A 14,739-nucleotide genomic window follows, 5' to 3' on the forward strand; every position below is an offset into this window, starting at 1 on the left:
GGTTTTCAGTTTCTGGGTAATTTTAATCATTTCTCTGTTGTTATTTTTTTAACTGTGTTGTCTTTTCTACCATCCTAAACCATATTCATAATCAGGTCCAGAAATCAACTGGCTATTAGAACTTCTCCATATGTTCTATAAAGTTTGGCTTCTTCTCGAGTAATTTTGTTGCTTCTTCCTTGATTGTTTCTGCTTTTGAAGTGATCAAAATGCAGCTTTTCTATAACATGTGATGTTTGTTTGAATCAGAGTAAACTTTTGTTGTTTGTTTCCTTATAGATTGCTTGGATTGTCTAGTATCTACCTGGACAAGTTAGATGTGAACAGAAGCATCATCCACACCCAGGATCAATGGTAATCCCCCATTACAAAGTTATGCTGGTGATTGGAAATGCAGTAACGCAATCCCACAAAGTAACAATCTGGTGTGATTCAAAATCTTATTCATATGCAGTAAATTTTCACATGGATATGCTTTTTCATTGGTGTATAATCTAATGTTCTCTTTAGGAAGTTAATAAGGCCTTATATATATACTCCACAAGATGAGCAATTGGCTCATACAACAAGAACAAGACAAAAAAAACCTTCAGAGCTGATAACATGTTCATCTTGAGTATGAGCAATATGCTCATGCCATAAACCACCAGCCATCATGGATTCATCTAGTCCTCCTATAAACCAACTCAAATATCCTTCCATGTCCAATATTGAATGAATCATACATTGCCTCTATATAATCAAAAGTTTCTATTCTTCCTAAATCAATGGAAAAATAACAATGCACTAAAGTGTGTGCTAAATACATAGTAATCAACCAAGGAATGGCTCAAGGAGTTACAGCATGATTAAATCTGAAAAAAGAAAAGCTTTCAAGTCCAGCAAATACTTTCATTTCTTTCTGAATCCTGTAGTGGGTATATATGGTTATCCTTCTGCAACCTTGACTAACAACACAAAATACTAGAATCGTTCTGTAAACTTCATTTGTGAGAGTAAAAAGTATCGATTACAGAGTTTGTGCACTGCTACATGTGGCATGCAACAAAGATTTTGATGATTACTTCTGTCCACTCTATGAAGTTACAATGCAACTAGAACTTATTGAGGGAAGGATAGAGTTCCTACAGCATAATAAAAAATGCACAATCGGATAGAACAGGTGTTCCAAATTATAATCTGACAGGCAAGTGACCAAAAGAACCGTAACTGCTAAGTTGCTAATGACCTCATACTTCAAAGAGAATCTTGTCTTCCTAAATACAAATGCATAACTTCTTCTCTGCCTTCCAATTTCCTGTAACCAAAACTAACCTTCCTGCTATCTAATTGCTAGCCTTTTTCTATACAACCCCCACAGGGCAAGGTGTCTCCTCTTTCTGATGTAGAATAACAACAGTATGTTTTTTGTTATGGGAGCTGTGCAATCTCAAGCAAAATCTTATACAGTGACTGTGGCTTCGAGAAGAAGGGGCAGTGGTCGCTCCCTTTGATCTTGTAGATCCCATGCGGGGGGTTCTCCCTGACCAGCTTCTCTTGGACGTCAGGTGAGAGCATGCGGTCATCCAGCGTCTGGATGAAAAATCGCCGGACCATGCCATAGTTTTCGGGGGTGAGGGAGAGCTTCTCCATGATCGGTTCCAGTGGAATAGTTCTCATGGATACCGTGGCCAGAGAAATGTCCTGCAAAGAATCATGCACTGTTTCTTTAAAAGAGAGAAACTCATTCTGAATGAAAGCTGATGATTTATTCGACAATGACATCCAGAATAATGGTCAAGAAAGTTTCAGGAACACCACAGTCATGTTAAACCAGGTTTCTCGCATGAAACATCTCTGATAAAACTGCACATTCAACTAAATTTACTCAGATGTGAGTCTTATGCGAATTAATATACCTAACATATGCAGATCTTGCTTATGGACCTAAATTTTGAGTTAAGCTAGCATGCTATGTAATATGTATTTGATTGCTTATACACTGCAGACATGGTTGACAGGAAGATACAAGTTTGTCAGATATAACCTAGTGTAACAAAATAGCAGCCTCTCTTTTCCAAAGGAGACTATTTTGTATATATTAGTATATTCAACTGATTTAGCTGGTTCATTACTGTTAACCATCCATATATCACGGTCACAGTGTTGGTCTAGTCAAATTCATTGATGACAAGGTCTTTTCATTTGCAAAATTATGTGACAGCCAACAATAAGCTAAAATTCTGTTATATTTGGAAACCGCAGGATATACATAAATAAACATAGGAAAAAGTAACAGAACAAAACTTAACATGCATTTAGTATGATTGATCAATTAAGAATTTTAGAACAGGCAAGTCGTAGAGGGTAGCTTGTTATAATGGTAAGGTTGCTCTATTATCTTGGGTGATCAAGATCCAAATTATGAAAACCTCTTTGCGTCTAGGGTAAGGTTGTACATTAACCCTTCCTATATTCGACATTGGCAGAAGTCTTGTGCATTGGATCATCTGTTTCTTCATGAGTCATGCAAAGTTAAATGCAACTGTATATACATATTTTTGAAGAAAAGAGAAGTGGAACTAGATGAGATGGCATCCACTCAAACCTTGGGAGGACTCTGGTTGAAATATAGACCACTTCTGATATGTTGTTTGTCAAACATGAGACCTGTAGGCGGGTTGTCACTTCCATTTCCATAAACTAGAAACTGTGACTCTTTCAGGAAAACATCAGCAGATGCTAGCTGCAAAGTGTTACAAATAAACAAGTTAGACAGTGAAGAGGAGACATGAGTACCAATATTAAAATTTTAAACTGACATGACTAATAGTCCATGAAATTTCTGTCTGAGCTTTATCAGTCTAATCAAAATATTGCAAGAGCTCTCGGATTTTGCATAAAAAGATTCATGCAAGATTGAAGTGCATGATAGGGTTTGCTGTGCCGATGAGTATTGCCCAGTACAGGCGGTATGTACCAATTCGACAGGATACGAACTGCCTTCTACCGAGCGGTACCGGTCACTTGACCCTGTATTGAGCGATATGGGGTCTGTACGGGTGGTAACGATCGAAACCCGACCAGTCGGTAACGGTTGGATTTTGATCGTTACCCATCAAGGGCTGAGATTTTCCTATTTCAAACGGTTAATTTGATCGTTTGAAGCTTAGAAAAAGATTTTTAAACCCTTTCCTCCCCCTCCCCTTTCAACTCATTTCACTCTCTCAATCTCTTAAACTCTCTCAAACATTTTTTACTCACATATCTTTCTTATTCTTACATTTTCACTCTCCTAAACTCAACAAAGCTAGAATTTATGGATTGGATCAAATTTAGAAGGTTAATTTGAGAGGATTAAGAGGAAGAACACTCTAATTAAGAGGTATGTATTCTCTTTCTATATTTTTATTGATTTATGAGATGATTAAACCTATTTTATGTTGTGTATGACTTAATGTCTAATATGTTGTTTGATATATTTTTGATGGTAGAATGATGTTAATTAGGGAGTAATTAAAGTCTTTAATGTTGTGATTAGTGTGTTTAATATTGATTTTTTCAAAATTAGATACTTAGGTCAAATCTTTATATTTCATACATATTATGGATTGAGTTATATGCTTGTGAAGGTATAATAGGTTTAATTAAGTTTTTTAATACTGTGATTAGTGGTTTTAATAATAATTTAATCATAATTTGATCGATATTGGATCAATTTACATTATTTTTGTGAAAATTATACTAAATTTATATTTATTTCTAACTTAAAAATCCTAATCTATTTTTTTCTATTTTCAGATATTTTTGGAGGTTTTTTTTATAATTTTGAACGTACCATCGATACACCTCGATATGTACCATACCGAGTAGGGCTCGGTATACCAGTACGGATCGAAATTGCAATCCTTGGTGTATTATTTTAAGATTTTGAGATTTTCTTGAAAAGTATTACTTACTTCCTCAGAGAACACATCAAAAGGTTTCTGTCCATCCAATACCATTGTCGCAGTAAGAAATACTGCCTTCGATATCTTTTTTGGGTAACATTCCATTGCATAGGATATGCTAGCACCTCCACAGCTATGGCCAACCAGTATGACCTGTAAAATACATTTGCCAACCAAAAGCAAAATTTCAGTACGATACAAAGAAACAAAAGCCATAGAAAGAGTTCCTTTCACCTTTTCGTCATCAAGAAGATTGTGTAGATAATCAGTTAGAGGCTTTGAGTAATCTGCTAAGGTTGTTATGCTGTTTGGATCTGTGTTGTCTATCCCAGAACCTCTGAGATCCAAGGCAACAGGATTCAGTCCTACTTCCTCTAGAAGAGAGATAATCTTATACCAACACCAAGCTCCAAATCCTTCTCCATGGACTAGAATAATTTTCCTTGTCTCGAGATCCTCAAGTACGAGTTGTTGCTGAAAATACAATTTCCAAAAGTTGACAGAGAACAAATTGTTAGGATTTTCACCTGACGAAAATAGTTTTTGCATCAACTATAAAATAGAGATGCCGACCACAAACCCAGAGCAAGGGTCTTACATAACTTACATAAGTATCATCTTTTAAAATCACAAGATATTGCAAAATTATGAGCTTAAGAAAAAAGAACATTGACTACTGGACAATTCTGTGTTGACTCAAAGTCCTTTTTTCATCTTCTTTTTATCATCAGAAGAAAGATCTAGAAGGATTCTCTTCAAATTGCATGTGAAGCTGGTAGGGAAAAGGAATGTGATTCCAAGTCTAATGACCCAGGGGGGGATGTCAACAGCATTTTCTCAGTCCATTGTGTAACCTGGAAATTTGTCATCTTCTGTCCCAGATCTAATGCTGCACACACAGCTCTAAAAGACTTGAAAGCAGCACAAATAAGTAGCTAGTTACTACTTCATCATGGGAAAGATTGTTTATGACTGTCATCAGGGTATATCTGCAAAAGCAGGATGTGGCCCATGAATCCTACTAATATCATATGTTCCAGTCTCTCAGCATGGCATGATTGAGGTACAATGATAAACAATTTAGTTGTCTATCACAATTTTACATCTGAATTCTCTTATATCTACCAGATGAAACTGTTAGAGTAATGCACAACATCACAACCACTGTCTACCATGTTATCAAAGGATCTTTTAGTGCTTAGACGTACAAGTATCATGCAAATGATCAACCATCCATGAACTACAAAGAAACAAGACGTAAGATTGGATTCCTCAAGAAAAATGTGATACGAAGTTACCTGTTTTCCATTAGTGATCGAATCAGGGAGGTCCCGCCGGCGAGAACTCGTGGACCCAATCCTCCGCGACATGGATCCTTCGAACCGCTGCGACAGCTGGTGCTGCTGAATCGCCATTGCGAGGGCCTGGCGGTGCAACAGCTCCTCCTCGGACGCCGCCATCTTCCTCTGTGACCTCGACTTGGAGCCCCGCTTGCTCCGCGACCCCACGCCACCACTCAAGTCCTCTTTAGGCATACAGCCGAACGCGCTGCCCATGGTTGTATTGAAGAACACGACGAATCGAGTCTAAAATTCAAGATCAGGAGGACCAAGAGATGAGTCTCGTCCAGAAATTTTGTGATCTGAGGAGAAAAAAGAGCTTTAGAAACCCTAAAAGTACCACAAAATCCGATGCTGAAGAACCAGAAAGAAGCAATTTTTTGGATGGAACCGAAACAGAGGAAAAAATCACAACGTTTCCAAAAAAAAATCCGAAGAGATTTTCGTATTCAATGTAGCTGTAGACGAGATAATTCAAGAGATGGATGTCGATAATAATTCAACAGAGGGCAAGCAACAAAGATGGATCTCGATGAGATACTCAGCAGAGAAGGCTAAAACCCGCGCACAATAGAGCTTAAACAGGAAGGAATTTCGACAACCGGATCAAAAGCGGATTTCGAGGACGTGATCACAAGAAACCCTTCCAAAATTACCAGAAACGACCCAAAAAAACAAAAAAAATCTAAATTGAAGCAGCGTCGATTAGAATCTACAAGATACAGCCAAATAAATCCATCTCCTTTACCGAGGACAGATGAAGCCGCAGCGGCACCAGATCAAGGTCAGAATCCCCCGCGGTCAAAGATTTGGTCTTGGGGTCGGAGAACAGAGCGTCGGCGAGGGAAGATGGATTTCAACGGGTGGTGGGAGCGAGATGAAAGGCCTTCGGGAGGATTTGTTTTGTGAGCTACTGCGACCGCCACTGCCACCATTAAAAAGGGGCGCAGGTACTGCCAAAAGACTCAATTTGGCAGTGGCTTTGCTTTCCAAGGATTTGTATTCTATAAAAGATTATTATGAGCAAATGCATTACCCTAAAAGCCTGCATGCACAGATCAACTTTATAGAATAATTGTGGTGGGATGATGAGCCATTGCACTTCTTTATATTCTTCTATTTCATATTGGATTTAGTGATATATATATATATATATATATATATATATATATATATATATATATATATCCTTATTTGGAGGACCATTTTTATGAAAACAAAAAAATCATCTTTTAATGTTTTTGATGGAAGATACTGTCTTTTTCTTTCACTTTTTACCTTCTATACTATTATTTCTTATAATATTCATAATATCTTCACCTCTGCTCCGTTACGAGATCACCTCTGCTCTATTACGAGATCTTGTTACTTTTCGTCATATCATTTTCGTCATATTCTCGTGTAGTCCTTCGTTATGGACCTCTAGCATATTTTTACCCTCGTTGTCTCTCCAATCATCCTCATATATCTCCATGTCACTTATCACGATATCAAGTTCGCTAACCTCTTACTCGACACTGAAGGCCAACCCCACCTTATTGACTTTGAATTCATCATACGGTTATGCTCATAAATCACGAAGGGGACAAAAGTCAATAGAGTCGATTGTGATTATGATTGTGATGATGTGATAGAGGAGGCTAGCATTCGAACTCGAATTGATATTTAACTTATTTGATAAAAAAAAAATAAGAAATAAGTGAATCAAAGATCAAGAAAACAAATTTGAAGCTTATACTACAAATGAAAACCTAAATTGATAATCCATCACACAAAGATCTCCACTGTGCCAAAAATCGTGCATGATCACTCGATCTCATGACAAAGAAAATAAAGAATGTCTTTATCGCATGCTTAAAGTTGGGTACTTCTCATCCACAAGATATTGGCTTTGGCATGTCTTCATTCTTCACATCATGCCACAATGAATTCTCCAACCACTTTGGCCTTCTGTACTGTATATGAAGCTAACATAAAGGCCACATTCACTTTGGCATTCTTTGCCATTATTTGAGCAATAAATGAGTGAGTTGAACGGTGATGCCGAAATAAATAGAAGACAACCCACAACCATTGAATTATTCTTTACTAGAAGGGGAAGGCAAATGACATTATTGCATGACATCTCTAAAAATATTTACAGGAAAGATGGAATAAAATGATGGTTAAGAAGTGTTATCTAACCCTTTCTAATTTATCTACTTACCTTTAAATCTAGTTAAAAGTTGAGACATCAAGTGGGATTTGATTTTAATGATGGATAGAACCATTGGAGTGTGGCTTGTGCACTGTTTCATTTAGGTCATAAAAGTAGGGCATGGTATTTTGGCTTGTTTTAAATTTGTTTTTATCGAGTTTTTTTTTGTTATTTATGTATATAGAATGAGTAGATCTTATTATGTCTTGAGACGAGAATCTTAATTTTATTAATTTTTTTTTGTTATTTATGTATATAGGATGAGTAAATCTTATTGTGTCTTGAGATGAGAATCTCAATTTTATTAAGTTTTTTTATTATTTATGTATATAGGACGAATAAATCTTATTATGTCTTGAGATGAGAATCTCAATTTTATTGAGTTTTTTTTGTTATTTATGTATATAGGATGAGTAAATCTTATTATGTCTTGAGATGGAAATCTCAATTTTATTGAGTTGTTTTTATTATTTATGTATATAGGATGAATAAATCTTATTGTGTCTTGAGACAAGAATCTCAATTTTATCGAGTTTTTTTTGTTATTTATGTATATAGGATGAGTAAATCTTATTGTGTCTTGAGACGAGAATCTCAATTTTATTAAGTTTTTTTTGTTATTTATGTATATAGGATGAGTAAATCTTTTATTGTGTCTTGAGATGAGAATCTCAATTTTATCGAGTTTTTTTGTTGTTATTTATGTATATATGATGAGTAAATCTTTTATTGTGTCTTGAGACAAGAATCTCAATTTTATCGAGTTTTTTTTTTGTTATTTATGTATATAGGATGAGTAAATCTTATTGTGTCTTAATCTCAATTGATCCCAGGATCGGATATTATATTAGGCAAATATTTGACATATATTTAATTTTTTTCTATAATTTTATATTTAATATCTTATGATTATTTTATAAATTTTTTTAATATTAATATTAGTTTCCATTATCTAAATTGGATACTCTATTTCAATGAATTTTAGGATAACAAAATACTAAAATCATAAAAATATTACATAAAATGGATAGTTAATGAACTGATTGATAAGGGAGAAATATAGTTAGCATTCATAAGTTTGTTGTTGACTAGAAAAGCTTGTAATGGATGTAATTTTAATTTATTGATTTTAGAACAAAGAAATAATTGAAAAGATTGATTTATATGGTACCGATCTTATAATAATTGATTTAACAATGTATAATACTGATCTCTAAAAACTGACATGACATGACATGTTCGATAAGCGAATGAATTTTATATATCGAGTCTCGATTGACCGAAAATAATAATCATATTAACTCCTTAACTAATTATTTATTTACATTAATAGGATAATTTTAATGTAATTATCCAATCACCCACCACATGTCAGTATGAGGCCACAGCTAAGTCTTCTCTTAGTTTAAAGAGCTGCCAAACTCCAGATTGGATGCTACCTCTCTCTCCTTGACAACAAGAACACAAGCAGCACTTTAATCCTTGATAATATAATGCAAATCATGTGCTTTGTAAAGAATGGACAAGTGAAGACAGAGGTAGAGAGCAAAAGAAGGCACAAGTTGCGTGCATTTGCTGGCCTTCCTATTGCGTGCATGTGGGGCTGTGTCTCACACAACTCAGCTAATTGATCTATTGGGACGCCATTGATGAGCTCGTCGTGAGCTCGAAGCATGTCGATGGAAAGCTAAGTTGGGCGGACCCAATTGTTTAGGCCATTTAATAGGGAACAGTACCCGCGTGACACAGTTCTAAGGAGGGTATCAAAATTTATTGCGTCAAGATGCTCGTTCTGAGCATGAATAGTTGCTCATTGATGTATTTATTAGTTTTATATTTATTTTTGAAATCAAATTAGTATTGTTTTGTTTGATGTATTGTTGATGTAATATATAAATTTGATTTCAAGTATAGAAATCAAGGATTTATTCGTCCAATCTTTTAGAGAAGGATCATTCATTCAGTCAATCCTTCTGAATCTTCATGATCATTAAGCCATCAGCAGCAATCCTTCTGAAAAGTTGATTAATGTCATTATCTTAAAGTGATTCAATTAAGGATGGGATAAGGATAACCATGATCATGAAACCTGACAAACATGTTTTATGGGGGGACTGCATAAATAATCAAACACAACAGGGAAATATATAGCATCCTGTTCTGTTAATGTTTATATGTTGGGAAAAGAACAACCAACACATCAACATGAACACTCCACTGATGGATGTATCTCTTTTTATTTTTATTGATATATGCATCAAATCATCACAATTCACAATAGAAACAAAGAAAACCAGTGACATGTTCAAAATATTTAATGCGGCAATGTTCCAAAATGTCCAATATGTATCATGGACTCACAACAGCTAACCGTAAGTACAAGAAATCTAGTTGAGAAAACCACTTAAAGTAGTTACAAAACTAACAATATCTCCTTTTCGAGGTAACTCTTAAGCTCTTCTTACACCGCTAGCCCTCCACATGAACTTGATCAAAATTCCAGTCTCTAACCAAGTCCCTACTCACAGCTCGGCTTCGCAAAAGGCGCGGAGTTCCTGTCATACCTTGACCACTTGCCATCATGGGGAATGGTGTCACTTTGGCCGTCGAAATGGCATTAGCTGTACCAGCGGTAGCAACGGCGACCTTCCGAGTCAAGCAGGTAACAACTGCAGAACATCGCCCCTCGTCTTCTGAACTTGAAACAGAGTAACTCCTAAAAGATCGTGATCGGCTATCCATGCTATGACAAACAAGACATGATAAACTCATTGCTGGGATACAGATGAGAACAGCAGCAACTGTAATACATAGGACAATTGTCAATATCCATCTACATAGAGATGAAATAATCAATAAATGGTAACAAAAAATAACTCCACTTTCTGGTATATTCAGGCCATTGTCAGGCAAAGTGATTACCGTGATATTTGCAAAGTTTTTTCTTATGTGTCTATGCAGAGACTTGTTTATCTAAAACAAGTAACAAAAACAAGAAGGATTCATAACACAGTCAACGATGTGTGCAGCTAATGGTAAAGTTATCACGAGATCTGACAGTGGTGAAGCCAAGAATTTATTCTTGGGGAAAATAACCTTCACAATTTAGAACTAACAGTATATGTAACTATAACATAGAAGACATATTCTGAAAGAAAACTGTTAAACAATTACTAAAAATTTAAATGATTTTTTCATTCAGATATTTTACCTTTTTGTTGGCACCTAACTACTGAACATATGCATTTGAAGAAAATTAAGGAATTACCAATATAAACCCCTCAAAGTGCACCTTATTTTTCTTTTAGGTATATAACACAGTTTTAAAAGTATCTGGCAGACTGTTTGAAATTAAGTTGTCACCTAAGCTTATTATGAAGAAGCATATAAAATATTCATATTGCTTAAGAATATGATGCTTAAATAACTACCTCAATCCAACTAAGTACCAGCTACCATAATTTACAATGAATCTCCTTTCTGTCTCAAGTTTTCTTCAATTTACCCCAAATTTTTCTAAATAGAAGATCTTAAACTGACTTCTCGAAAAGAAAGAAACTAAAATAAAATCCTATGAAGAAGTTTGAGGCCTCAATTCTATAACCTCAAATCTAAACATAGAGGCTTTAAATTTGAAATTTGACTCCATTGAAGATGATCAATGGTGTTTAAAAAGTTCAGAAATGAATATATTTATTTATATGATTGAACTCAAGGGGAGGACAAATAGACCATTTGCTTACAAGATGGGACCTAATAATTATCTTTGGTTTTTTCCTTCTTCATTTTCTTTTGGTTGAAGGGGATGAGTGAGTTCAAGTCGTGAACATAAAAAATTTCTGTGATAATTCTACTATGAACACTATGTTCGGGGTGACACCTCTTCAATCCATGTTTTCTCTCCTTTTTAACCCTCGATGTTATTGGTCCTCTTTGATTATAGAGTGCTATTTTCTATTTTGTAATGTTTCTATCTGAACGTACTAAACCTGAATTATATTCAGGAAATTTCATTATCTCACCATGAGCCTCCATTTTTTGTCAGGCCATAAGTAACAGAAGTGATCATAATTTTATTATTTCTGTTGCTATTTTCCTTTGAAAAACCAGGTTATCTTGGGGTACTGCAATGATCTTCCTTTAAATCTAAAAAAGGTTGGGGTGAACTAAATACGAGTTAAAACGAAAAAAATGTGAATCAAAATCACTCATTTCCTTCTTACTGTAATATTAATTCCACGTGTTTTGTAAGATCAGAATAGATTAGACAAAAAGTTCATTCAGAGATTGACTGAGAATCCCTGTGAAGAGAAATGGAACAAATATCAGATGACCATTATTTACTGAGAGGTAATCTGGAGAATTATAGGCAGAAAGGGTTTTAGAAATCTCCAAAAAAGTAAATAAATCACTCTAAAATCATACTAATGGAAAGGTTAACCAGCTTGAAAAATAAAATTAACCCATGAAGTAAATAATAAATGACCAAGGCAATACTTGTCAAGTCTGAAATTTCCACCCACATGGTAGAGATCAAGCTGCATCCAAACAAATTTTTTATATGGCATCCTAAACAGTCAAGTAGTTCGGTGTCTTGACATAATATCAATGAAAGGCACATCTGCTACAACTAAAAAAGAATGCAATATTGAAAGCTAGAATATGAATAACCACAGTAAGATTAAAACCCATCAATCAATAGGTTCCATCTCCATGAAAAGAAAATTATAGAAAATTTCTAAATTCATGATACACCCAGGCAGTTAAAATGCTGAAAAATGCAAAACATTCAAATTTGCAACAGTATTGTTAAGAATGATGTTTGGTACTTCCAAAATGCATCAAAGGGAAAGCAGAGAGAAACCTTGATGATGTTTGACCATTGAACATCAAAGCAAGCATTTCAACCTTTTTACATACGATGATAATAGGTTTTCATAGCTGACAAAACTTTGTGGTCACTCTTTCAAAGTCAACGATACATGAAAAAATGTCATTGGTGGCACCGTCTGTTACTGATATGTAGTTCTTCCATCGAAAAGGAAACCACAACAAGTAAACACGTTATCAGTGTATGGTTAGTCTTTATTGAACATGCATTGTGATAAAATCAGTAAAAATTGACAGCAACAGGCACAATTTTGTTGAATAAATAACTAAGTAGCTTAAGTGTTTTTTTTCCCCAAATCCCCTGTTAAAACAAAAAAAAATATGTTTAAAATACTTTAAAGCTTTATCTCAAGCATAATTTTGCACCATATTTAGGTAACTACTAAAACATTAAGACGATTTAGGTTGTTTCACATGATACTAACATTATTAGCCAATTTGGTTTGATACATTAAAAATCAGCATTATAATTACAGTTTTTCATGTTCTGTAGTTTTAGCATCACAGTTAAATAATGAAAATGAAAAGATTCAATCAGATTCAAATATCTTCCTTCAACAAAAAGACCCATATACATCTATATAAAACTGAAATCTCTTTCTTTGCCCAATTATATAAATAATATCCACCTTTTCCTACAACCATTCTAAGCCATACGGTATATCTTATTATGTTTTCCAACGAATTGAATTATCCGGTTCCATGCACAAGTCCAAGGCATCGAGATTTCACCCGATACTCATCTTTCTTTCTGCATTCAATTGGGAAGCATCCAATCCCAGGCTACAAAGTTCTCAACTTGATCATCACATCAATCATCAAGATCTCATAACAAACCGATCACACAATCTCGCGAAAGAAAAAGATCAACCATCATAACAAAAAATGACGAAGAGAAAGCCGATCCAGACACAAGGAATCTCAAATGAATTCTACATCTGTTGGAGGAGGAGGGGAAAGGAAAAGAAAGAGAACCTACACGAAAAGGCGGAGATGACACTCAGCCAAACTAACTCTTTTCGGAAATCGTCAACAAGACAAAACCTTTCGATCTAATACGTACCAAAAAACCGATTTTGACCGAATTACTACCGAAGGAAGAACAAAAGAGAGAGAGAGGCGCTGACCTTTCAGTGTGCGAGCGAACGGCAGAAGACCAAAAAGGGGCGTGAGAGAGAAGAGATCGAATGGGGAGCCAAACAATAGAAGAAAGTATCCAAAGAAAGGAATCATATCATATTATATTCCTTTTCCTTTCAATAAAAATATAAATTGATGTATAATCTTCATTTTAGTTTTTAGAATTACCAAAAAAATAAAACAGTGTTGAAAAGGAGAAAAGAAAATATTTTGGATATTTTACTTATGTTATTCAAAAAAATGTCCTCATATTTTTACTTATGTTATTCAAAAAAAAATTAATTTAGTAATTAATCATCATAAAATAGAAAAAAAAAATCAACTAATCATGTTTGGGACTAATTTTAAGATCATTAGTATAACTTTTTCTATTCTTTGGGAATTTTATAATATTTAATTGTTTAGTAAAATATCTAAAATTTATTATAAATAATAAAATAATTCCTGTTTATTTAATTATGTGCATTTGCGAAAAAGATTCATATGATTAAACCCAAATAATTGGACATCTGATTGTACTTTTAAGGTTGATATGTAATAGGTATTTGGCAAAATTGTGATGTCCCATCTGTCATCCGGTGGAATTCATTCGTTGACTGTTTTGGTCAACATGTTGAAACTCCAATCGACACTTATACTAGTCAAACTTTTCTTTAAAATAATTTTATAACTTTTTTATTTTCTGTATAGTTATAATAATTTATGTGTTACATATAGGAATATAGGTGAAGGATCATATTATTATTATTATTATTATTATTATTATTATTATTATTATTATTATTATTATTATTATATATTCTTGTATATTTACCATTAAAAATTGATTTTGGTAAGGAGAATCAAGAAATCAAAATAATCTTTTATCCTCATAAATGTTCATTTGGAAGGGATAAAGTCATTCGAACTCATTTAAAACGGATAAATATTCGAACTCATTCAAAAGCTAGAAAAAGATATAAAAATCATGCAAAACATGAAATCAAACAAATGTATAAGAAAATAAAAAGTAAAGAATAGTCCGAAAGTTTGTGATTTGATCACTTGAGAATCATCTGTAAAAGTAATAATTAACTCTAATTATTGTCCTAAGTATTAAAAAAAATTATTATATAAAAAATTTAATGTTAAGAACTAATATCAAATAATCATAAAATCAAAAATTAGATGGGTATACATTTCGATGTCATTTAAAAAAAATATTTATTTAATATAAGAATATGCTTCATAATTTAAACTATAA

At 33.9% G+C, this 14,739-nt stretch overlaps 2 protein-coding genes across 5 annotated transcripts; both read right to left on the minus strand.

The window, feature by feature from the left end:
* Positions 1-961: 961 nt before the first annotated feature.
* On the minus strand, positions 962-6,175 carry LOC135642232 (putative methylesterase 14, chloroplastic). Of its 2 annotated transcripts, none has more exons than XM_065158201.1 (6): positions 6,018-6,175; positions 5,228-5,515; positions 4,164-4,403; positions 3,939-4,082; positions 2,588-2,725; positions 962-1,683 (listed from the first exon to the last, which is right to left on the minus strand). In XM_065158201.1, exons 2-6 carry the CDS (start codon positions 5,483-5,485, stop codon positions 1,411-1,413), a joined length of 1,053 nt encoding a protein of 350 aa, XP_065014273.1. In that variant the 5' UTR covers positions 5,486-5,515; positions 6,018-6,175; the 3' UTR covers positions 962-1,410. The 2 variants fall into 2 exon arrangements, with proteins under 2 accessions (XP_065014273.1, XP_065014271.1); XM_065158199.1 differs by having other exon boundaries at positions 5,228-5,571.
* A 3,588-nt stretch (positions 6,176-9,763) lies between these two features.
* Positions 9,764-13,591, minus strand: LOC103990782 (uncharacterized). 3 transcript variants are annotated; one of them, XM_009410043.3, is made up of 3 exons: positions 13,484-13,569; positions 12,331-12,494; positions 9,764-10,267 (listed from the first exon to the last, which is right to left on the minus strand). In XM_009410043.3, the coding sequence occupies exons 2-3, from the start codon at positions 12,347-12,349 to the stop codon at positions 9,936-9,938; spliced, it is 351 nt and encodes a 116-aa protein (XP_009408318.1). In that variant the 5' UTR covers positions 12,350-12,494; positions 13,484-13,569; the 3' UTR covers positions 9,764-9,935. The 3 variants fall into 3 exon arrangements, with proteins under 3 accessions (XP_009408318.1, XP_009408319.2, XP_018684147.1); XM_009410044.3 differs by lacking the exon at positions 12,331-12,494 and having other exon boundaries at positions 13,484-13,591; XM_018828602.2 differs by lacking the exons at positions 12,331-12,494; positions 13,484-13,569 and adding an exon at positions 13,336-13,477.
* Between the last annotated feature and the right edge of the window lie 1,148 nt (positions 13,592-14,739).

The sequence above is a fragment of the Musa acuminata genome, chromosome BXJ3-7 (genome assembly GCF_036884655.1).
Source record: "Musa acuminata AAA Group cultivar baxijiao chromosome BXJ3-7, Cavendish_Baxijiao_AAA, whole genome shotgun sequence".
In the NCBI taxonomy this organism is placed as follows: Eukaryota; Viridiplantae; Streptophyta; class Magnoliopsida; order Zingiberales; family Musaceae; genus Musa; species Musa acuminata.